Source organism: Pseudonaja textilis, chromosome 1, assembly GCF_049901715.1.
Source record: "Pseudonaja textilis isolate UNSWEBS1 chromosome 1, rPseTex1.2, whole genome shotgun sequence".
NCBI lineage: Eukaryota > Metazoa > Chordata > Lepidosauria > Squamata > Elapidae > Pseudonaja > Pseudonaja textilis.
The window spans coordinates 177,745,934-177,770,141 of record NC_141990.1 but is presented as its reverse complement, the minus strand read 5'-3'; the positions used below and the strand labels follow the sequence as shown (position 1 = coordinate 177,770,141).

The 24,208-nt window shown below is 36.7% G+C and overlaps 1 protein-coding gene across 1 annotated transcript in view; it reads left to right on the top strand.

The window, feature by feature from the left end:
- PMS1 (PMS1 homolog 1, mismatch repair system component) overlaps positions 1-24,208 on the top strand; it is a 40,985-nt gene that overhangs the window by 293 nt on the left and 16,484 nt on the right. The window contains exons 2-6 of the mRNA XM_087919798.1: positions 742-828; positions 5,192-5,349; positions 12,572-12,754; positions 14,785-14,887; positions 16,202-16,365. Coding sequence (XP_087775924.1) covers positions 5,218-5,349; positions 12,572-12,754; positions 14,785-14,887; positions 16,202-16,365 — 582 coding nt within the window. The 5' untranslated portion in view covers positions 742-828; positions 5,192-5,217. The remainder of the gene's footprint in view (positions 1-741; positions 829-5,191; positions 5,350-12,571; positions 12,755-14,784; positions 14,888-16,201; positions 16,366-24,208) is intronic.

Genomic DNA, 24,208 nt, shown 5'->3' with positions numbered 1-24,208 from the left:
GCTCTCTCTCTCCCTCCTGGTTGCTCGGTGTAGGCCGTGTGTATTTATAACCGTTGCTTGAATTTGCTTTTTATTTGAATGGCTTCCTGCTTCTTTGGCCTTGGGCGACTTCCAGGCCGGGAATGCTTTGCTGCGAGGAGGTGGAATATAGATAGTGGGCAGAGGTGTTACCGTTTGCGTTTTGCTTTTGGGGACTAATCCAAAATCACTGCCATCTCGATTTGGAAGGGGTTGTGGTTATAAAAGGAGCGTTAGCACAGTTGCTAAAAAGACAGCCTGGTAAAAACGGGGACTTTGCTGAGCTCTGGGATTTATTTCCATATAATCTTGCCATATAATACCGTATTTGCCAATAACATTTACTTCATTGTGCTTGTTTAAAAATATTTTGCCTTTTTAGCATTATCGTAGTAAGTGACCTTAAGCCTAAAAGGCATAACTAGCGGTGGATGTTACTATTTAGATAGGAGACCACCGGAAAATGCCAGGTCGTTAGATTGGACTGAGAAGCTGAAAAGGTATCCCTGAAACATACCGTTCCCTTATTATTGCCAAGAAAACAACATTCTGTGCATGCCCATGCCTGTTCATTCATTAGGAACAGGGTTCTATTTGAGCAAGACTTTTATTGTTTCCAGCTATTTAGTTTTTAAATTGCTTTTCCAGTGCAGCCAATTAAGATGATAAAAAAGCAAAAATGAAGTGTTTTTGAAAATGATAATCTTGTATTTATCATAACAGAATTATGGTGCAAACAGAAAATTGAAACCAGCCACTATCAACAACACCATAGGCCTCAGTAGAGTTCTACATCAACTATAATTTAAGGTAATTATTTATATTTTGGAGCTATCTGTTATAATTGGACTCCTAAAATATCAGCAAAGTTTTAAAAGAACTAGCAGGAAAAAAATGTGTTTCATATGTCTCCCAATTTAGTTTCTTGCATGCATAACTACCCAAATAAGGTTTATAATGCTGATCTAAGAGGGCAGGAAACTTGCAGTGGTTCTACATCAGTGTTGGCAAACCTTTTTGGCACCGAGTGCCTAAATGGGAGCATGTGCGCATGCAGGGGAGTGCCAGAAACCAGAACAGCAGCTTCCTGGTGTGCCGTCCGCAAGAGCACCAAAAACTGAAAGAGCAGCTCCCTAGTGTGTGTCTGCGCGCCAGCCACCTGGTCTTCCGGTTTCTGGAATGCATATACACGCAAAGACCAGCTGCTGGTGTGCATGCGCGTGACGGAAGCTGGAAGAGCAACAGGACAGGTGGTGTGCCCAGAGAGATGGTTCTGCGTGCCACTTCAGGCACGTGTGCAACTTCCAGCAGGCATGCCATAGGTTCACCATCACAGTTCTACATGGTCCCTTGAGTAGCTTGAAGCTTTATAGCAGCACTTTAAATTGAACCAGAGAAACCGTAGCAATGTAGCAGGTACAGTATACAAGTAGACTTTGACTTATAACTGCAATTGACCCCAAAATTCATGTTGCTTAGTGAGACATTTGTTAAGTGACATTTGTTTTGCCCTATTTTACAACCTTTCTTTCTTGCCACAGTTGTTAAGTGAATCATTGCACTGGTTAGTAACCTTAATTGGTAAGTGAACCTGGCTTCCCCATTGATTTTGCTTGTCATAACATTTCAAAAGGTGATCGCATGACCCCAGAACACAGCAACTGTCATAAATATGAACCAAATGCTAAGCATCTGAATTTTGATCATGTGACTATGGGAACAATGCAACAGTTGTAAATGTGAAAAACTATCGTCAGTTACTATTTTCAGTGCCATTTTAACTTTGAACAGTCACTAAATGAACTGTTGTAAGTCCAGGACTACCTGTATCTGCTTTAGAGTTAACATCTTAACAGTTTCCAAGCTATTTTTTTAAAGGTAACTCTATCTGGAAAGCATATGACATAGGCTGAATACCAATACTGCAGATTACGTTAGGGTGTGTTTGCACAACAAGCTAAATCATATATTAGGCCTATGCCAACTACTTAGAGAAAAGCTTTGCTCATAAATGAGATTCTTTTTTGGATCTGCTTCTCAGAACAGCCACTTGAAAACATTCCATGAATACATTCAGCTACGCTATCCAGTAAAGCAGTAGTGTGTTGCGCACAGAAAATGCTAGATTTGGATTAAAGCCTTCAGATCAGTACTTGGATTCAAAGAACATAATAATCTGGCATAAAAAATAAAACTGGAAATAATGAGGTACTGAATTTAAGGGAATTGCAGGGTGTGGAGAGATTAGATTGCTATAATCCTTTTTGTCCCTGAGCTCTTCCTCCTGCTCTTTCTTTCTATACATTTGCCTGTATATAATATCTACATTTGTTCCTCTTTGATTGTGGCAAGTCTTGCTGGGCAGCCTGGTCTTGATACTCCCTTCAGCTCCTTCACACAGTTTGTTTGACTGCCAGGGGAGGAAGTCGCTCTTCTCATACCATATGGCACAAGTAATTTTCTTTACCTTTCTCCATTCTTTCCAGAGCTTGAAGGGCTTCTCATTTGTAGGTCAGGACCCTACAAGTGTCTGTATGCTGCTTGTTGGAAGCTTTATATTATGCTGTTGTACACAAGCAGTGTCTGGAGATCACCAGGAGGGGAATTTCAGTTCCTGTGAATGGTTTGCAAATGGGGCAACTTCTACCATCACCAGTTAGGCAGACTAGTCCAAAGAAGGCCAGCTGCTCCATGTGAACATGAGCCTAAGTAGGTTATTCTTAAAATGCTGAATTATGGTTTAGCATTAAAGCTAAGCTTTTGAACAACCGATACTAAAACAATGCATTATACTCTAAAGAATACTGACCTTTTGCAATTTAGCCTTGAATCTGATGATTGGCCTTTGAAACATTCTTCTAAGCCTCTACCATGCCTTCTCTTTAAAAGCTGAAGTAATGCCTCTGAAGATAAGCCATATAATGTAAGAGCATAGCTTTCTTTCTGTAATGAGGAGAGAGTGCAATTCTGAAGGAAAATTTTGAAAGACTATTGTTGCACAATTGTGCTGCTATAACTTACGGATAAGCTTTCTTGAGACGTTATCTAGTCTTAGGTTAATTTCTAATATTTGATTTCAATTGGGGGAGGCCAATGAAAAAGTCTAAAATTGTGAGAGAATAAGTCCTGATCTTCTAAGAGGATATATTTCAAATATTTAAACTGCAATATCCTCCAATTTTTTTTCAAGGCTAAACTTATTAACTTTTTTAGTCTGTCATCATACAATTTAATTTCTAATCCCTGAGCATTCTTGTTGGCTCAACTCCATTCCAGTTTCTGGAAAGCCTTCTTAAAGTAAAGTAAACATACCTGAAGTTGAGTGTAATGAAAGTAAATGAACAGTTACTTGCTGTAATTTCAAAATTATGCATTTGTTGATATGGTCTAAACTTGCACTTACCTTTATGCAAAAATAAAAAATGTAAAACAAATATAACTATCATTCATATAAGCAATCAACCCTTCAAATAATAATTAAAATTAGGTAGTAAAATTGCATTCTGATTAAAATACTGATGAATAGGGTATATCTGCATCTCCAGAGATAAAGTGGTTCACAGTTATGGAGCATACACATTATGACAGAAAATCATAATGTTCTTGCAAACTGAAGAGATGGAGGAGCTATCTAAAGTGAAGCAGTTTTGCAGTATCTAGGTGCCAAGCCATAAAATGTCCTCTCAGGTTAAAACCAGCACTTCTGTTTCTATGTGGAAGCCTAGGCAACTCATGCAAACAATGTTAGATGGCACCAGTGATTCCCCTAACAGGTGTCTGCATTCTACACCAACTGAAGTTTTCAATCATTCTTCAAAGTCAGTTTCAAGTAGAACATATTGACGTTAATTTGAGAGTTTATGTGAACGTAGGTAACTCCTGGCAGGGTTCCATGGTCCAGGAAGAAATGCAATAAGCAAACAAGCCAAAACTGGACAAGACGCCCCAAGTAACCATAGTCTCCCCTCTACCTATAGTTGTGGGTTTCTCACCTCTTTCCGGGCAAGTAATTCCCTCAATTATTAAGTGTTGTACCTTATGATTCTTGATGAATATATCTTTTCTTTTGTGTACATTGAGAGCATTTGCACCAAGACAAATTCCTTGTGTGTCCAATCACACTTGGCCAATACAGAATTCTATTCTACTCTATTCATAGGAGGCAAAACATTAGCTAGTTTCCAGATAAGCAATATGCACATCTTGCAGAGATTCAATTTTAATTTGTTTCTTCTCATTTACTTCTTTAATCTTACAGAAACCTGACCAGGGCTTCTGCATCCCCACCTTTGGCTGGGACAGAGTTGTGTAATTGGATATTAGAGCATGCCTCACCCTAAATTATTAGGTCATTCTTGCAAGTGCTTCCTGTAGATGTTGAATAACAGGGAGAATTGGAAAAATTGTAGCACTCTGGACAAAACAGTGTCTTTTTCTCCCAATTCATGAAGGTGGTCCAGCAGGACAACATGGTCAAAGATACTGAAAACTAGCATGTTTTGTAAAAGGTCCAGGAGGAATGGACTCCCCCATCCAAGTCGTGGTGAAGTCACCAGTGTATTTCCATCTTTTACTCAGGCCTGAACCCTGACTAAAAGGACCTACATAAACCATGCTAAGGAATGCTGCAGTTGCAGTCTTGCCACTTAACATCCTTACTACAGAGAGAATGTTGAAAGCCAGGTGAAAGTTTCTAAATTGGCTAAGTTCAAGTGGGGCTCTTCAGGAGGAGGCTCACCACTGCCTCTTGCAAGGCAGGAGCATTAACCTTTTTTTTCTCAAAGAGAGGCTGATCACTTCCTAAGTTTAGAGCCTTTTACACAGACACATGCTTGCAGAAATAGCCAGGGAGGATACAGGTGTAAACAACATGTAGCAGAAGTAATTTCATCGGTCATCTTATTCACTTTCTCAGAATGAAGAAACTGAAATGAGTCTGAGATAACAAGGCAAGGTGCTATCTTAGGTACCTCAAACCGCTCATATAAATTCCAGATGAAAGTATATGTGAAAGGCTTCATCAGCAAAATGGTACCAAAATGCACCAAATTATTGCTCAGTAATTTGACATAGCACTATGCTTTTACCTTCAACTCTTCATCTCTGTACAGAAGAGAACAATTAAAAAGTCAGTATCATATACTCTTTTAAATTATTATTTTATCTTTTTTAGAAACCCTGTTCCTGAAAGCCAAAAACATGAAACAGCTACCAGCAGAAACTGTTCGACTTCTTTCTAGTTCGCAAGTCATTGTATCGGTTGTCAGTGTGGTTAAAGAACTGGTAGAGAATTCTTTGGATGCTAACTCAACCAGTATTGATGTTAAGTTGGTAAGTTTTTTTAAAACTAAAATTGGGATGAAAGTATGAGTGAGAAGACCATATTTCTTTGGAAAGTAAAAACTGACTTAAAAACTTATCCTTGTTTGCTAAATTTATTTTGTATTAATTTTTGATGATTCATGTATTCAATTTTGCCCATGTCTATTCAGCTAAAATGAGTTTACATAATCCTTATGTACAGGTGACTGAAAGATTCCTTTAAGCTTGCCTAGATAAAAACGGGAAAAAAACATCTTTTATAAAAATTACTCTTGCTAATCTAAGTAGTTTTGGAAATACTAGTTTTAACAAATGTATTCTTGATTTTACAATATATGATTATGTGGAGCTTCCTATTGAATTCATTTTTTATTTTAAATAATATGTAATCATAGTCTGGGATTCTTGGTGCTCTTTGAGCTTGGTTGTTTTCTTGCAGACATGTCATCGCCAAACTAGGTAACAGCAACAGTCCTAGAAGAGAGTTTCCTTTCTTTACAGGTGAAACTCGAAAAATTAGAATATTGTGCAAAAGTTCATTTATTTCAGTAATGCAACTTAAAAGGTAAAACTAATATATGAGATAGACTCATTGCATGCAACGCAAGATAGTTCAAGCTGTGATGTGTCATAATTGAGATGATTATGGCTTACAGCTCATGAAAACCCCAAATCCACAATCTCAGAAAATTAGAATATTACATGTAATCAATAAAACAAGGATTGTACACAGAACAATATCAGACCTCTGAAAAGTATAAGCATGCATATGTACCCAGTACTTGGTTTGGGCCCCTTTTGCAGCAATTACTGCCTCAATGCGGTGTGGCATGGAAGCTATCAGCCTGTGACACTGCTGAGGTGTTATGGAAGACCAGGATGCTTCAATAGCGGCCTTCAGCTCTTCTGCATTGTTCGGTATCATGTCTCTCATCTTTCTCTTGGCAATGCTCCATAGATTCTTCATGGGGTTCAGGTCAGGTGAGTTTGCTGGCCAGTCAAGCACAGTAATCCCACGGTCATTGAACCAGGTTTTGGTGCTTTTGGCAGTGTGGGCAGGTGCCAAGTCCTGCTGGAAAATGAAGTCAGCATCCCCATAAAGCTCATCTGAGGAAGGAAGCATGAAGTGCTCCAAAATCTGGTAGACAGCTGCATTGACCCTGGACTTAATGAAGTACGGTGGACCAACACCAGCAGATGACATGGCTCCCCAAATCAACACAGACTGGAAACTTCACACTGGACTTCAAGCATCTTGCAGTGTGTGCCTCTTCATTCTTCCTCCAGACTCTGGGTCCTTGGTTTCCAAATAAGATGCAAAAGTTGCTCTCATCAGAAAAGAAGACTTTGGACCATTGAGCAACAGACCAGTTCTGTTTTTCTTTAGCCCAGGTAAGACACTTCTGACGTTGTTTGTTGTTCAGGAGCGGCTTGACAAGAGGAATATGACATTTGAAGCCCATGTCCAGGATCCGTCTGTGTGTGGTGGCTATTGATGCACTGACTCCAGCCTCAGTCTACTCCTTCTGAAAGTCCCCAACGCTTTTGAATGTCCTTTTCCTGACAATCCTCTCCAGGCTGAGGTCATCCCTGCTGCTTGTGCACCTTTTTCTTCCACACTTTTCCCTTCCACATAACTTTCTACTAATGTGCTTTAACACAGCATTTTGTGAACATCCAACTTCTTTTGCAATGACCTTTTGAGGCTTTCCCTCCTCGTGGAGGATGTCAATGATGGTTTTCTGCACAACTGTCAGGTCAGCAGTCTCTCCCATGATTGTGATTCCTACTGAACCAGACTGAGAGACCATTTAAAGGCTCTGGAACCCTTTGCAGGTGTTATGGCTTCATTAGTTGATTAGAGCGGGACACTTTGAGCCTAGAATATTGAACCTTTTCACAATATTCTAATTTTTTGAGATTGTGGATTTGGGGTTTTCATGAGCTGTAGGCCATAATCATCTCAATTATGACAAATCACGGCTTGACCTATCTTGCTTTGCATGTAATGAGTCTATCTTATATATTTCACTTTTTAAGTTGCATTACTAAAATAAATGAACTTTTGCACGATATTCTAATTTTTCGAGTTTCACCTGTATATTAGTGACTTTGCCCTTTCAGTGTTTCAGTGTTGGTGAGAATGTTCTTGATTTGGCTGTTGTTTAGTGTTAGCTTGTTTGTCTTTGTAAGTTCCTTTAATGGAGGATTGTTTACTTGATTGTTGGTCTTGTGTTGGTGATAATATCTGTTTATCTGAGGATTGATTGCTGGTGAGGAATGTTTTGATCTTTTTTGATTCTTTTTGATTGACTCTTTTGAATGGTATGTAGATGTTTACTTTTTTATGTGCCTTTTGATGACTGATATGTCTGAGTGCCAAGTTTTCAAGAATTCTGTAGTGTTTTTGGACTTGGCTTGGTCTAGATGTAGAATGCTCAGAGTTTCCCAGTTATGGTTAAGTCTATTCACATATTGTGAAATTAAGGAGTTTTCATCATGTCTTCTGATAGCTAGATGGTGTTCATAGATGTGTTCTGGTGGTCTGTCTGTTTGTCCTCCATAGTGGCTATTGTAGATGATTCCTGGTTTTTGTTCTGAGGTCATTTGGTTTATCAGGGATGTTGTGGAGGGCTTTAGTTGGTTTGTGTGCTACAATGATATCACGTGGCTGTATTAGTTTGTTGGTAGTTTCTGAGATATTGATAGTTTCATGTTTCCATTCTTGTTGATTCTTTTTTATTATGACAAAGGTATCATTTACATATCAGATCCATACTTTGGGTTACATGTGGGAAAGTGCTATACAGATTTGGTTTTTACTTGCTATTTCAGTAGTGAACAGGTTTTTACAAGGTAGGGTTGCTAGCCCTAAGCAAAGCCTTCCTCCTCCTTTATCTGGGCTTGGGACTGGCAATGGAGCTGCTGAGCTACTCAATCCACCTAGTGCCCACCTCAGGCAGAGTATTTCTTCTTCATTGAAAGAAGCTTGCTGCCGTATGCACCTCACACAAAAGGAACCAATGATGATGATGCTATATGGATTGTAGGAGTTGCTTACAATCTCTTTTGTGAATCATGAAAGCAGTGACCCCATGAGTGATTTGTTGGCATATTTGTCTATCAGACTGAAAGCAGGTAATCAGGCAGAGTTGATAAAGTCCATAGTTTGAGAAATTTCAATCTTGGTATATTTATTTAGATCAGGTATGCTGTGTAAGTAGTGCTGCCATGGATTATTTTGTTAATCCCAAATCTATGAATGGAAAGGATACCGTGACATTGAATGAGACCACAATTTCATTTTCATTTATTGTCAGGTTTTTTATTCTTTAGAGGCATTGTAGTGAGTGGGGAGTTGATGGAGTATTTGCCTCCCTCTATGAGAAGTCCAGGCTTTTTTTATCAATTTAGTAGTGTTGTAGGTTGGGGATCCTGGTAATATACAATGGGGCAGAGAAGTCCATGTGGCTTCTGTGTTTTGAGGTATCCATAGAAGCACAGAAGGACAGGTCTACTGCTTTTCATCAACCACTGTTCTCCTTTTGTGATTTCTTCTTTTTGGATAAGTCACTGAGAGTTCTCTTGATCCAGTTGTCTAGTTCCTGCGTTGGATTGTTGTTTACTGGATGTAAGTGCCTTTATTTTCTAGTAATTCTTTGCCTTTTTGTATATATTTGATCTGTCCATGATAATCATGGTTCAACCTTAGTCCACTGGTAGAATAATGATAGTTTGGCCCTTTTAAAGATTTTTTTAGGACTGCTGTTTCCTCTGCTTTGAGTTGATTCTGTTCTTATCTTCTTCTTATCTATTTATGCTGCCTTAGATCTCTGTGGAATATCCTGTGGTTTTAAATGCTCCTTCTAAGTCTCTGTAGAATTCGAATTTATTAGCATTATCTGTGTTGTAGTTGAGACTTTTCTGTAGAACATTATGTTCTGTGGTAGATAGAGGGCAGCTGGACATGTCTCAACCACTACAGCCCAACCAACATAAGCTGTTATAAAAATAACACTGCCATGTATCAAAAACATCTCAGAAACTACCAATAGACTTACTATAACCACATGGCATAACCGTAGTATGCAAACTAACTAAAGCACTCCACAATATCCTAAATAAATGAAAAAGTAAACATCAGCCTCAGAGATAAACAACATATACATCTGATGGTAACATCTGATGTTATCTAGTTTGGTAATGAGACATCTGCAAGAAAACAACTAAGCTCTGAGAATACCAAGGACCCCACAGTTCAACCCTTAGCTGCAAGTATTATCTTCTATTGGTAATAATCATATAGTTAAATATAACTTTTTATGTAGAAAAATTAATTGCATTCATTGTTTATTCTTTTTGACTTAGAACATTGTTTTTAAAGCTTTAATATCTGGGAATAGCTATTTAATCAAAATGATACAAAATAAAGCTATTGAAAATATTTGTTCAATATGTTTCTCCATGACCAATACAGAAACACATTCATTTTTTAGGACTTGCTTCACTTAAATAGTCTTAATTGAAGACTTTTTGTAATTGAAGACTGCAAAAGAAAAAAAGATATTGATTTCAGAGGGAGATGGGAGCTGTAGGAATATGAAATATAAATAAATAAATACATTTTAGAAAGATTTTTACAATATTCATTTTCCACAATTCGACTTAACAGAACTAAATGGCAGTAGCCCTTTTCTTTAAAAGTATTGCATAAGGTAATAGATAATTGTAATTTGAAAAGAAGTCATTTACAGAGTAGTTTATGATTATTATTTTGATATGCAGTTCACTTTCCCTCTAGAAGTATAGTACAGCATTGAGTAGCATTCGCTCCTCTGGGTTTCTTCTCATGATAACAAGTTTGTGAAGTAGGTTGGCTTGAGAAAAGTCATGACAGGTCCAATGATTTTTCAGAATAGAGGCTGGAGTTGAACCTAAATTTGCTCAATTCTAATTCAGGACCTTGAGATATACTGGAACAAGTCCAAGACTCCTTTCTAAAATATATATTATGAGTGCTGTCTGTCTATCTAGTTATTTATAAGGCAATTATTCCCATGAACTTCAGTAGCATTTAGAGTCTAAATATAGATCAAGGAGTAGATCCTTCCAAAAAGAGCAACAAAGGAAATGCACATGTATTTATTTATTAATTAATTAATATCTACTCATCTTATTTGTGTGTATATGGTAAATAACTAATTAGGTATTTACATATGAGATTGATTCATGGTATAAACACTGATGAAGAATACAAATGAAAGTAAAAAAAAAATGGATTTTGGACTTCTAGATCAGTGGCCCCCAACCCTTTTTGAACCAGGGACCGGTTTTACGATTATTTATTCTTCCACGGACCAGTACCTTCTACTACTAGTCCCTAAAGCAGCGCGGAGCTGCTTTAGCCGGGCTTCTCTCTCCCTTCTCAGTCTCTCTCGCCTTCCTCAGTGACCTGTCACCCTTCTTCTTTCCAGGCTCGGGTAAAAAAAAAAAAAACTTGGCATAGTCGGCTAGAAAGCACGCCCAAATTCCTCGCAGCTTCCCGTCTCCGCCTGCAAGGAAGTGGGCGGCGGCGGGGGGGGCTAGGGGTGCAAGTGTGGGCCGGGAAGCGGGACTGGTCAGGGAATGACCTTCCCCGGGAAAGTCGGAGGTGCAGCCGCCGCAGCTACTGCTGCTGCTGCTTCTTTGCACTCTGGTGACGGACGCCGTGGCGCTCCTTCAGCGCCTGTGCTCAATCTGTTCCTCCGGGTTGTGGTGCAGCAGCAACAGCAACAGCTTTATCTGCGCGCGTGTGTGTTTGTGGTTGACGGAGGAGAAGGAGAGGAAAAGGGAGACTCGCGCTGGGCATATCGTAGCACTCTTTTCTCCCTCTCTCCCCCTCGCAGTGCCCAAGCTTTGCGGCCTGGTAAAAAATGATCCACGGACCAGTACCGGTCCAGGGACCAGTGGTTGGGGACCCCTGTTCTAGATGACAAACAAAGTTTACTGTGTTACTTGTTTATTTTTTATTTTGAATAACATGTACAATCAGGTTTAATTTGTATGGAACATTTAGGAGCCGATGATTCAGACTAAACAGGATTTCTGAAAGTTTTATAATCTTAAAAATCTTTTAAGGATATACTGTGAGCTGATAGTTTCTATTTCTGTTTGCAGTCATGGATGAGGACTGTAGGACAAGCATTTAATTGATGTAGACATTGTAGTCTGTCAACCAGAAATTGCATCTTGGCATTCAAATTAACTTCAATAAACATAGCATGGTTTAGGTGTGTGTATAATATATACAAATTAAAGAGTTCTGTGGTCAGGTATTTGTGCAATATTTGTGTCTAAAGTAGAGATGCATCTTCATTATACTTTTAAGAACACCTTAAAGGAGACACACCTTTTCCTGCACTCACATAATAACCACATCAGCCCTCAAAGTAGTTTTTTGAATGAAGGGGTAGCAATAGTGCAGCAAGATAGGATCCCGCCCTTGCCATCTTAATAATGACTCTTGACAAATACAATGTGGGTGTCCATGGTGAACTTCTCCCACTTTGGATCCAAATGTGGCATTATTCTAGAATTAAGCACATGTACTATGCCAATTCAGTAATTAAGTATCGTTTACTTCAATTACTTTAAAGAAGTTATTGAATACTCCATCCTCAAGGATTCTGTCCACAATTTTAAAAAGATTAGCACATACTGTACATTCAGGGTCTTCTATCTAAAATGGTGCGGGTTCAACTCTCTGAATTAAAGCTGGAATGGCACTCCTTCCACTGAATCAATTCCTCCTGAACTTGTTTCCATGAATCTGTCTAGCACTCGAGCATGGAATTTTATTAGATATTCATTTATTTTTATTCATTAAGTTTATTTGCACCTATCGCACCATGGAGCTATTCTTGAGCTATTACTTTCCATATTTTTCTGACCGATATAATTGTTCCCAAAGATATTAGAATTCTATTACATTTGGATCCTATAACCTGTCCATCCAACCAAAGTGATAATTGTGTATATTCTAAAGTTGCCTATGTTAGTAAATTGACCTCAATTGTTGGCTTGAAGTATTTAATACTTGACAATAAATATTGATGATAAAGTTCAGATTCGGAAAACCGGACTGTCCCTTATTAATTGGTAATTGCACTTTCTGCAAAGGTGTTCTTGGAATCGAACAACTCCATAAAACGTTCTGTGTCACTTGAAATTAATAAATATCTCCTTTATGTAGGAGAACTATGGTTTTGAAAAGATTGAAGTACGAGATAATGGTGATGGGATTAAGGCAGTTGATGTTCCTGTGATGGCAATGAAGCACTACACATCGAAAATCAGCTCTTCTGAGGACCTTGAAAGCTTGAGCACATACGGTTTTCGCGGTGAAGCTCTGGGCTCTATTTGTAGCATATCGCAGGTAAAAGGCTAATATAGATACAGGCTTTTGTGTTTGTTTTGTAACCTGCATTTCTGGAAAAGTGAAACATTAACCCATTTGATTTTAAGGTATCCAAAATATAGATAGCCTATTGGGAGAGAATATATGCTGGGGTTTGCATGTGTAGTCCCTCTTCTTTCTAAGTATGGTGTCTGCAGAGTGTATCTGCAGAAGGTGTTAAAAAATGACCAGATAATGGTCACAGCCCTGCCTTTAAATTCGGCCACAGGTATTAAAAGGAGAAACTTTGAGCACACACTTAGATTTCCATCTTGGTTGTTTTAACTTTAGTTATTGATGCCATACTCCTAACCTTTTTTGGGGGGTGTGGGGTGGTGGTAAATTTATGAAGAGTATACAGGGTTTGCCCAGTGGTTAAATAGAAAACCTGCAAAGAAGGCATTGCTGAATTCTGACTGCAATGATTAGGTGCTAATTGAGAAAATATGAAATAAACCTTGTTTTTTTTCTTTATAAAGAACACATAGCTTATCCTCCATATTCTTTTCATTTATTTTTAGGGTAGGCTGTCTGAAATTCAAGGAGGAACAAAATCCCAATACACACAATATACTGGGCTTCCTTTTCTTCTTTGCTTTCTTTTTTTTTTCTTATCCATTTTTCTGCAACGCAACATGTTTTTCTGGAGGGATGCAGGAATTATGATGAAGGCTTGCCAAAAACAAGAAGTTTGTAGGTAGTTGCTGCATAAGTCTTGCTGAACCTTAGTGAAATAATTTTTTTTTAAAAAAGCTCTGTTGAGGCCAATTATGCCTTACCTGTATTTCCATCTTAAAAACTTCAGCAAAGAACAGAAACGAACAATCTTTGCTTAGTAAAAAAAAAAAAGGGGGGGGGAGAAATTGAAGGCCCAGCGGGACAAAAGAGATAAAAGTCAACAGCAAACAAGTCAAACAAATTAACACACGAAGAAGCCAGGACAATAATATGGATAAATAGCAACTGCATCATGAACTGCATCAACAGGGCACATGATCATAGGCAAAGTGCATTTGTTCCAATGTTTTAACAAACCAAATCAGATCATCATAAAATCTTTTATTACTCCCTCCACTCTTAAAACTCCACAAACAATGGGATGGAGAGTCTAGTAAACACTAAATGCTTAGCAAGCTAAACATAACATAGAAAGTTGCCTTCTGTTTCTTTACATAAACACAGGCTCTGACTGAGCCATGTACTCAAGCAGCCAACCAGGCCAAGATAGATATCTTTTTTGAAAATGCATTTTTTTTGTTTATTTGTTGACCTTAGTTGTATTTGGACAGACTTTGAATGCTCTTTTGTATATCAGATTTCCAGAGTAATTTTGAATGTTGCAATTCCCTTCATTTTCAAAGGCATCCTGAAATTTGAGATGAACAAAATACAATATAATGCACAAAAATGGAATTGTACTTCTAAGTATGACAAGCCAAACATAAAAATATGTTTTACATTTACAATCTGCATAACCATCTAGCAACACATTTGTATATAAACTGAAGCACAGTACAAGTACAATTCCAAATGGAAGAGGAATATTAAAAGATCCTTATTCGGAGGCAGAAAACTGTATAGAATAAATAATCATTACTGATACTCCATAAGTTGGTATTTAGAAGCTTATTGCTTCTGCTCCTAGAAGACTCCTAAAATAATTAAACCTTGTGTGTGATTTGAGGATTACTTGACTTATGGCAATACCTTGAAATATCAAAGTACTTATTTTCTCCTGAAAATCAAGTGGGGCTGTTTCAAAGCCCTTTCCAGGTTGTTTATATCACAGAAAATGTATCTGTCAAGACTGCCTTCTCTTAATGATTTTTACATTTCTAGGAATTATCATTATTGACTATCATGATATTGTAAGTGCAAAGAGTTGTTGAGATTTGGGAAGAATACAAGTTTAATAATAATTATTATGGTTTATGAGAATTACATAGGCAATGGAATGTACATATATATTTTACTAGTTGTTTACTTGATATTAGATTCTTTATTATTAGGTTTCTATTACAACAAGGACAGCTGCTGATGATTTTAGCACCCAGTACCATTTTGATAGAAGTGGTCATATAATTTCTCAGAAGCCATCTCATCTTGGAACAGGTATGGCTTTTAGTCCCTTTATATAACTAACTTTAGATCATTAGTTCAGGGCCATGAGTAACTCTGATTCTTCTGTTTCATATAAGAGAACAACAATTGGATAATATTTTAAAATTTGAATTGGTAATTAAAATTGTGGTTTTCAAAATAACAAGACTAGATGAGTCAGACACGAAAAAACATACACTGAATTGGGATTTTACTCATGAAGTGTACTCATATTCTTTCAATATGTATAACTCTTTATAAAATTGGTTCTAGACATGAGGGATTCTGCAATGAAAAATTCAGCGCAAGGAAAACTACAGCAAAGGACCAGGTGTGCCCTTGAGGTTGTGTTAAACAGGAAAGCAACTTCTGATTGTTTCAGTTACATATAGTCTTGGATAAAACTGATTAACTATGCAATGAAAATGATTATTTAATCAAAATTACAGAGTTGGCAGAGATCTCAAGGTTAATTTACTTTAATTCAGTATTCATGCTTTCATGATCTACACTTAAGAATGACATCCAACTATTTTTTTTTTATGTTTTCAGTTCTCTGAATAAAACAAATAGGACCAAATTTTCTAACTTTTTATTACCAAGAAATGACACAAGCTCAAAATAGAAGATGGTAGATTGTTTTTCTCTATCCAGAAGTTTTATATTCCAGAACCACTGTATTTCTTGAGGGGCTTAAATTTAACTTTAGTTAAAATATTTAGGGGAAAAAAATCTCAAAATTTATGGCATCAAAGTGATGAAAAGGGTCAATCTTCTTTGAAATTTTAGTGACTTATGGATTGCAAAATTTGAGAGTTTCTGTTTATTTGCATCAGTATGACTTGCTGTGTTTTTTAACTTTGCTGAAATACTACAGCTTTTAGCAGTAGCAATAGCACTTAGACTTATATGTCGCTTCATAGTGTTTTATAGCAGTTTCTAAGTGGTTTACAGAGTCAGCATATTGCCTCCAACAATCTGGATCCTCAGTTTACTGACCTCGGAAGGATAGAAGGCTTGAGCCTGTCAGGATTGAACTCCTGACAGTGAGCAGAGTTAGCCTGTGCAATACTGCATTCTAATCACTGCTACACCAGTTCTTTTTGGTATATAACTACTTGGCTACAACTACTTTGATATTTCTCAATTTAAAGAGCTAAAAGAACAAATTATCATCAGAACCGATAGATGCAGCCAAGGTCAGAGTAGATGCTGTCGTTAAAGGCACTTATTAACAATTTAAAAGAATAAAAGGATATATTAATAGAATCGAAAGTGCATCCTGTAAGTTAATTTTCTTTGCTTCTCTCTTGCTCTTCTTGGTAGGGACAACTGTAACAGTTCAAAAGCTGTTCAAGAATCTGCCTGTAAGAAAACAGTTTTATTCTACAGATAAGAAATGTAAGGAAGAAATAAAAAAAATCCAGAAGCTGTTGATGGCATATGGCATTATAAAACCAGAACTGAGGATAATGTTTACGCATAACAAGGTAATAAATTTATAAAATTGCTGTGTCTCATAATCAAAATCTGCTTTTGCTTTTCAATAAAGAACCCTGCCATAATCTCTGCATGGTTATCTCAAAGACAAGAGTGACATCTAATGGGCAGATGAAATTTATTAAAATATTTCATGTTCCTACTCTTGCAAAAGTGCTTCTTTTTATATATGTTTATGTATGTTTAGTTTTTGAAAATTTTAGGTAATATTCTTTTAATGAAAATGAAATATGATCCTGGAAAGAACATTGATCATGTATGTTTACTCAGAGCTACAGCAGTCTTAGGGATAAATAAATCCAATTCACAATTGTTTAGAAATATTTGCTACAATGGAAAGTTACCTTCTGGTCCCTTTCAAATTGCTTATTTTACTTTCAGCTGTTTCATTCATGGTCCAAGTTGGTTTTACATAGCTCCATGGCATTGAGATGATACTGCAGAAACAAATTACACCTCTGAACACACTTAAAGGAAAAAACGACAAATATTTCTATACATTGTTGGGAATATAACTTTCACTTTTAACTCAAATTAGGGTCAAAATATAAAATGCATTTATAGCCTTTAGGGTAAACAGGGTAGAAACTTACAGTTCTTGAAAATAAAAGCTAAAACACAGATTACATATATGTGTTTTTGGCCAAAAATTTAATATATGCTACCAGACAGTGCTTGATCATCTTATTTTTCATTTTTTTCCTTTGAATTTCCTGAAATTGATCCAGACTGTATAATACTATATTTGTAGCCATTTCCTCTATTTTTACCAATACATCCTTTTTAAAAAATGGCTTCAGTTAAGGAGGAAACAAAATAGCTGCATGTTATTTCTTGCCAATGCTGTAGGAGCAACCCAACAATAGTAAGAAGATAATTTTGGAAGAGCAGCAGATATTTACCATAGAGAATTGTAATGTCATGAAATTGGAGATATTTTCACAGGTGATAATAATCAAATCTGAGCAAAAGATCAAATTATTTTAATTTAGATTCAGTACTAGCAAGTTGTAAAGTTGTTTATCTCAGCCTGTTGCCTCTTTTTTCTTTGTTAATATGGTTATTGAAAGCATAGTTTTAAAACTTTTAACACAAGAGGTCGCTCATTAGCTATGGCACTAATTGGAACAAAGCTAAATACATAGCCAGAATAGACTTTTAATTAACAAAACCATTTAATTATTATGGAGGGAGAGCTTTGCATTCTGTGATCTTTACTACCATCATTTTGTATAGATACAGTAAACTGATCTGAATAAAAGATACAGGTTTAGGTTATGTAAGAGCACATTTAGACTGCTCTTTACATTTTATTTTTCTTTTGTTCTAGTACTCAGGTTTATTTATTCTTTGTATTTGCTTTTTACTCTCAAAGTTTGAAGGACATTGTCTTAGGTTTTCATTTTTTTTCTTTTACATTTTTACATGAGTGCATCTATAGATTTATATCAGGGAAGATAAGATATAGGATATAATAAAAGGCTGAAATTAGGCACCTACATGAATAATTAGAGTAGCATGAAGGTTAGAGATCATGGACAAACTTAAAATGTTTTTGAAATTGGTAGCATAGGAGTTTATATTGGTGTAATAAAAAAGGCTATAGTTGCTATATAGAACTTAATGACAATCTTGTTAGTCTATGTACATTCTAATCCTGAATCCATCTTCTTTATGTAGAAAGAAGTGAAATAGCTGGTTGGAAATGAAAGGGAAAAATGTTAGACAAGATATTACGGTTATGTTTTTGAATCTGAAATTGTATTATAAGTGTCAAGTGCCAGGAAATCAGGAGATCCGGGTAGTTCAAATGGATAAAAGATTTGCTGCAAGCTTAGGCTCTCTGCAAGAATCTGAACTAACGGTCAAAGCAATTTGGCAGTTGATAAGGAATTCAAGGTGGGCTGAACTTAGATAGCTTGTGAGCACAAAGGAATTCATGACTGATGACTGTTTGACTCGTCTCTCAGGCTCAGCCTGGTCATCTCCTGACCTACATCAAGCCTTTGAATGTTTGAAACTTGAATTAAATTTACCCTTTGAATGTTATTGTAAACTCATGCATTATGTGGCAGAAAATCCAAGCAAAGTTTTACATGCTATGAACATGTCTCTCAGTTTCTGTTATACCGGCATGTATATAGCCACAGAATTATCATGAACAAAACTGAGGCACTGGTGTAATATAGAGATGGGTAATAAGTCACTATCGCAGAAGTACAAAAGTATTTATGGAACTGTGCTGGGGCAACTCATTGGACATTATAGATTATATAATTATACATATACAGTACACATGGCTTGCCAGCTGACAACAACAAGATGGAACAATAGTTGAGCTAGGGAATGGAATTGATAGGAGTATAATGTTGAATTGGACATAGCTGACTGGCTGAAAGTGGAGCCAACTGTAGTGGAATAAAGAACCAGCAAGTAGACTGATTCTTTGTAATACCTCTCTGGACAAGCTGCTTTTCAGCTATTAGGAACATTTGGATTGACAGATTGGGTGAGTTTCTTTCATCATTTAGTGAAATAAAATTTAAATATAAGTATAAAGATTTTTTAAAAAGACATCAGAAAAAACCCAACGAATCATTAGAACTTTGATTTTGGAAGGTTACAAATAAAGATCCAGATGGATTTGAAATAAAATTTTGGAAAGAAAATAAAAAAGAGAAGAAAACTTCTATTTTTAGTTTGTATTAGTTTTTTATCATTGTAATTTTTAATAAAATTAAAATAAAAAAGATATAGATGACTATTGAATATAATCAGTCATCCTTAGGGAGTTGGGTAGTCATCTAAATCTTCTAAGTAAATAAATAAATAGAGCACAGAGCATGCCACACTTCATGATTGCATTGTATCTTGTTCTACTGTTCTAAAAATGGCTGTGAACTTTCCTCTTGCATATAATTCTTTCATCACATGGTACATCATGTAGTAAATTAATTTATGACATATTAACATATATTTATCCTCTTTTGGAATCTCATCAGATACGTAATGTCCTATAGAAATTTGGCTGATGCATTTATGGCACTGTCATTGTTTCTGGAGATTTATGTGGATTTTACAATAAATATGTATTTTCTGCAAACATATAAGGAACATTGTACTGATAATAAAACCAGAATATTCATGAATGTTACTATTCCCTGCAGTTGGAAGCTGGAGAAATATGTTGTTGTCATTGGTTGATTCCCAAAATCACATATAACCTCCTATGGCCAGCCTCCTTCTCTAAGTTGTATTGAAATAATGCATAACTGTGGTATAATCACAATTGGTAGGGATTTTTCCTTAACTCTGTTGCATTAAGAATGGTTAAGAACTCAAGAATACTCATATATATATATATATATATATATATATATATATATATATATATATATATATATATATATTATATTCATATTCATATTCAGCTTTGTTCAGGTATTTTCCCACGTCATTGTAGTTGTGCTTTTAAAGTTGTAGCAACATTTCGGCAGAATCTTATCTGCCATCATCAGGCTTCTGTATAGTGTTCATCTGTGAGTCAGACTTTTACAGTGGTTTCAGATTTAAATTTGGGGCAGCCTATTGCTGTGCCACAATGGTTTTTTCTTCATCCTGATTGGTTGGGAGTCTTGGTCTGTGTTTATTGGTCTTGGAGTTTGCTGTGTTCTGCTTGATAGGTGTTTCTAATATCTTCTGTCTGTTTTGTGGCTCTTTTTGTATCTTGATTGGCTGGCAACATTGTGTTCCTTTATTGGAGGCCTTTAGTACAGCTTGGCTCCGGGTAAATGGAAGGCTATCATTTGTTAGGAAGCTAGGTTTCATCTGGGTGCCTGGTTGGGGTGTGTTTGAGCTGGAGGTATCAGGGGGCATCTGTTTGTGCCCAGGTGCTTGTCTGGCTAGTGGTGTGGAGATTTTTTTGTTTGTGAGTGCAGGCTTCCAAATGATTGACAGTCTGATGGAATCATCTCTTCTATTCATGCTTTCTGGTCTTTTTTCAATCTCTATGGCTTCTCTGATGATTCTGTGGCTGGGGTTTTCTATAGTGGCTAGGGTTTTGGTGCCATTGAAGTTGATGCTATGACCTGTGGCTTCCATGTGTTGGACTAGTGAGGAAGTGTGTTCCAGCTTTTTGACTGCATTTTTGTGTTCATCCAGGCGGGTACTTATTCTTCTATTGGTCTGTCCAATGTATGTGGCTGGGCATGATGCACAGGGGACTTCGTATATGCCTTGGTTTTCCAGGTCAATTTTATCTTTGGGGTTTCTAAGGATGGCTGCTATTTTTCTGTCTGTTTTGAAGGCAGTCTTGATGTGATGTCTGTGTAGTATCTTACTGATTTTGTCTGTAGTACCTCTTATGTAGGGCAGGACCTATGTTCCATAGGTCTGTTCATCTTCTGGGTCTCCATTATGTCTCAGTGTGTTTTTGTGGATCAAGCCGGTGATTTTGCTTTTGTGGAAGCCGTTGGCTGTCAGTACTTTAGTCAGGGTGCATAGTTCAGTCTTTATGTGTGTCTTGTCTGCCAGGTGTTTGGTTCTAGCATTAGTGTTTTAGCCACAGAGTTCATCTGTGCTGGGTGGTGGTGGGATTGGGCGTTGAGGTAGCGGTTGGTGTGTGTTTTCTTCTGGTATACGTTGTGTCCTAGTGTGCCATCTGTTTTTTTGTAGATTAGTATATCTAGGAATGGTAGTTTTGTTTGTTTCCGTTTCCATGGTGAACTTGATTTTGGGGTGTGTGCTGTTTAGGTGTGTTAGGAAATTGTTTAGGTTTTCTTTTCCATGGAGCCAAATCACAAATGTGTCATCGATGTATCTTAACCATAGTTTGGGTTTGTGAATGGCATTGGCCAGGGCTCTGGAATTCGAATTCTTCCATGAACAGGTTTGCAATGACGGGTGACAGTGGTGATCCCATGGGGGCTCCTTCAGTTTGTTTGTATCTTTGTGGGAAAATACCCAAACAAAGCTGAATGCCATACATGTAAAGTACCTGCAAAAACTTGAGAAAACAAATATATATATATATAAATTTTAAAGCACCATGTGTGCTTTTATACCCTCCTCCCTTTTCCCCATAGATTGACAAACGGTAACAGAATGCCTCTTGGTTTGCTTTCTTAGTAATCTTGATATTTTCATATTATTGAACCTGAAAACCTGGGATAATTATATTTTTTAAAGAATGTTTTGTTTTGCGTTAAATAATGGTTTGCTGAACAGACAACCCTTGGAACTACTGCTGTTTTGACATCCTAGATTAGGTTGTGTATTATCTTTTTGTGAAGGTTTATCCTGCCCAAGGCATTCTTTGAATACAGATAATGTTGATACTCCTGCCACTGTGGTTGTATTAGAAAGAGGTATTTTTTCTCTTTCATCATCATGTTCCTTGAAAGCAAACTGAATGATATAATGATCACAGTGAGGTCATTTCTTATCATTTTTATTATGGTTTTTTTTAGGTTTCTGTTATTGGAAGCAAAAAGGATTGGGAGTATTAGATGTTTATTTCTTGCCTGTTAATGAATGTAAAAAAAAATCCTATATTTTCACTACCTGGAAATTTTATCTGCTTTTTGCTCTGTGAAGGAGATGTGACTTCTAGGAATCTGAATTCCCATTTGTGTTTGGGGAAAACAGTTTCAAATTCTTTGCCACTTAAAATATTTCAAATTAGTAAAGTTATTAGAAATGATAGCAAAATTGATTGGGTGCACACAAGAATTGCTGCTTATATTTTGTAAGTGTGAAGCAAATTGGGATTAATGTTAGCATTCTTAGTCCATTCCAAAATGGGAGCCTATGGAAGGTTATTTGTACAACTGAGTTGTAAGACTTTTTTCTTTTTGAAATGATATAACAAATTGAGATGGCACCTTGTGGCTAACTATAACTAGGATTTCCCTAGTCACTTTCCACAAGGTCCTACTAAAATAGTGTTAATGAGAATGTTTGAAAAAAATGAGAGCACATATCTATGTGAAAAAGGAAAGAGGAAGCTTGTTTACTAGCATAGGAAAATCTTATTGATTAGTAAATGTATGTGGAGAAGATGGACACCTGTCTACTAGGAAATGACTGAGACCAACTCATCTTACTGTCTCTCAGCTGTTAAATATTTAATGTAACAACAACACCCCCCCCAAACAGGTTGAATGTGAAGTGTTGACCTAAAGGTGACATTTTTGTATCCTATTACCAGTTCCTTCACTCATCTTGTTTCTCATCCATCACATTTTTCAAATGGCAGCATAGCATTTACAGCAGAAAATTATATTAGCTGCTTGCACAAATAGTAGTGGGTTCAGTGTAAAATGTGAAAACGTCTTTCTTCAGATCCTGTGGGGTATATCAATTATTTTAAAATTCTTGTGGGTTGTATCAATTATTTCAAAATCCTGTGGGAAAGAGCAAATGTCTTTGTCAAATAACATGAGAACAAAATTTGGGGACTTTTTTCATTTTTGTATTTAGTTCTACAAATATTAGTTGCTAAACATTATACTGGGATATCAGTCAATTTTTCTTTTTTTCTTAGAAAAAGGCAAAAAAAATACTCAGGTTTCTTTGATATTTCCATATTGGCTCTGATTAAGAATTGGCACTGATCAAGAATTGCCATTTGAATTTAAAAATTGTCTTGGAGATATCTTCTGGAGGACACGGGATTTTTAATACTTGCCTTTTTTTTTCTTAGTTTTAACTGCTAAATGGATGCAAAGAGAGAGTGAGATGATGCCTAGAGGCAGAAGCTTTGAGAATATACTCTGTCACCCTCCTGCCCTCAGACAAAATGCTAGATTGGGGATCTGGAAAGGGACAGCATGCAGGCCAACATCTTTCCTAATACTTTGCAAAGAAACTCCAAGAAGTAAAGTGACCAAATTGCTTAGAGCATAGAGTATTAGAAGACAAAGACTGAATATGGTCAGAGGCACATGAGATACTAACATCTGTATGTTATATAACACTGCCCAAAGTCATCTTATATGGGAGACGTGCCTATAGTTTACATACATACATACATACATACATACATATATCATATACATACATACGTACGTACATACAGTGGTAATACAAATTCTTATTCAGCACCATTCTGTTCAAGGTTACCCAGAATGTTTTCAGGAAGAATAAGTGGAATAGTTCTCCTGCACACTACTGTAATGTATTTGTGAGAATCCATTTGAACAAATCACTTGTATTTAGCTCAAAAGTGGATGTCGATTGGATAGAATATAGTGAGTGGTTTGGCGAGAAATATTGCAAGGTTATCTGAAAATGTTTTCAATTTGTGGAATCCAAGGAAGTGAGTAGGGTTTTTGTAATATTAGCTCTACTTTTTGGGGTAGAGGGGTGGATTCATGATCTGCTTGGCTCCTTCTGGTAATTAGGAGGAGATTTCCAGATACAGTATATGAAAAGTGCCTCTTTATGACAAGAAATGGTACCATTGTCCTTGATGGGAGCAATAAAGTACTTACTCCTGAAGTTATTTCTGAATCCAACCATGTTAGATAACTTTGTCCTGTCCCCAGGCTTCCCTTTTGGGAAGAAGCTTTGCAGAATGCAGCAGGGCATAGAGAGCCCTAGATGAAGCGGAGTATCTTAATTCTTCCCAATTAGGTTCAGACCTGATAGATTTACAAATAGTGTTAAATATCATCAGCCATGATATCTTTCTGGACTGTTACAAGAAGTGAGTGTGCTCTTTATGGTGTTTCTGAGTAGAGAGTTTCAGTCCATAGTTATAGGAGAGGAATAGTTATGGTTGTTCCCGTGTAATGTATCTCAAGGGTTGACTATCCATATTATTTTAACATC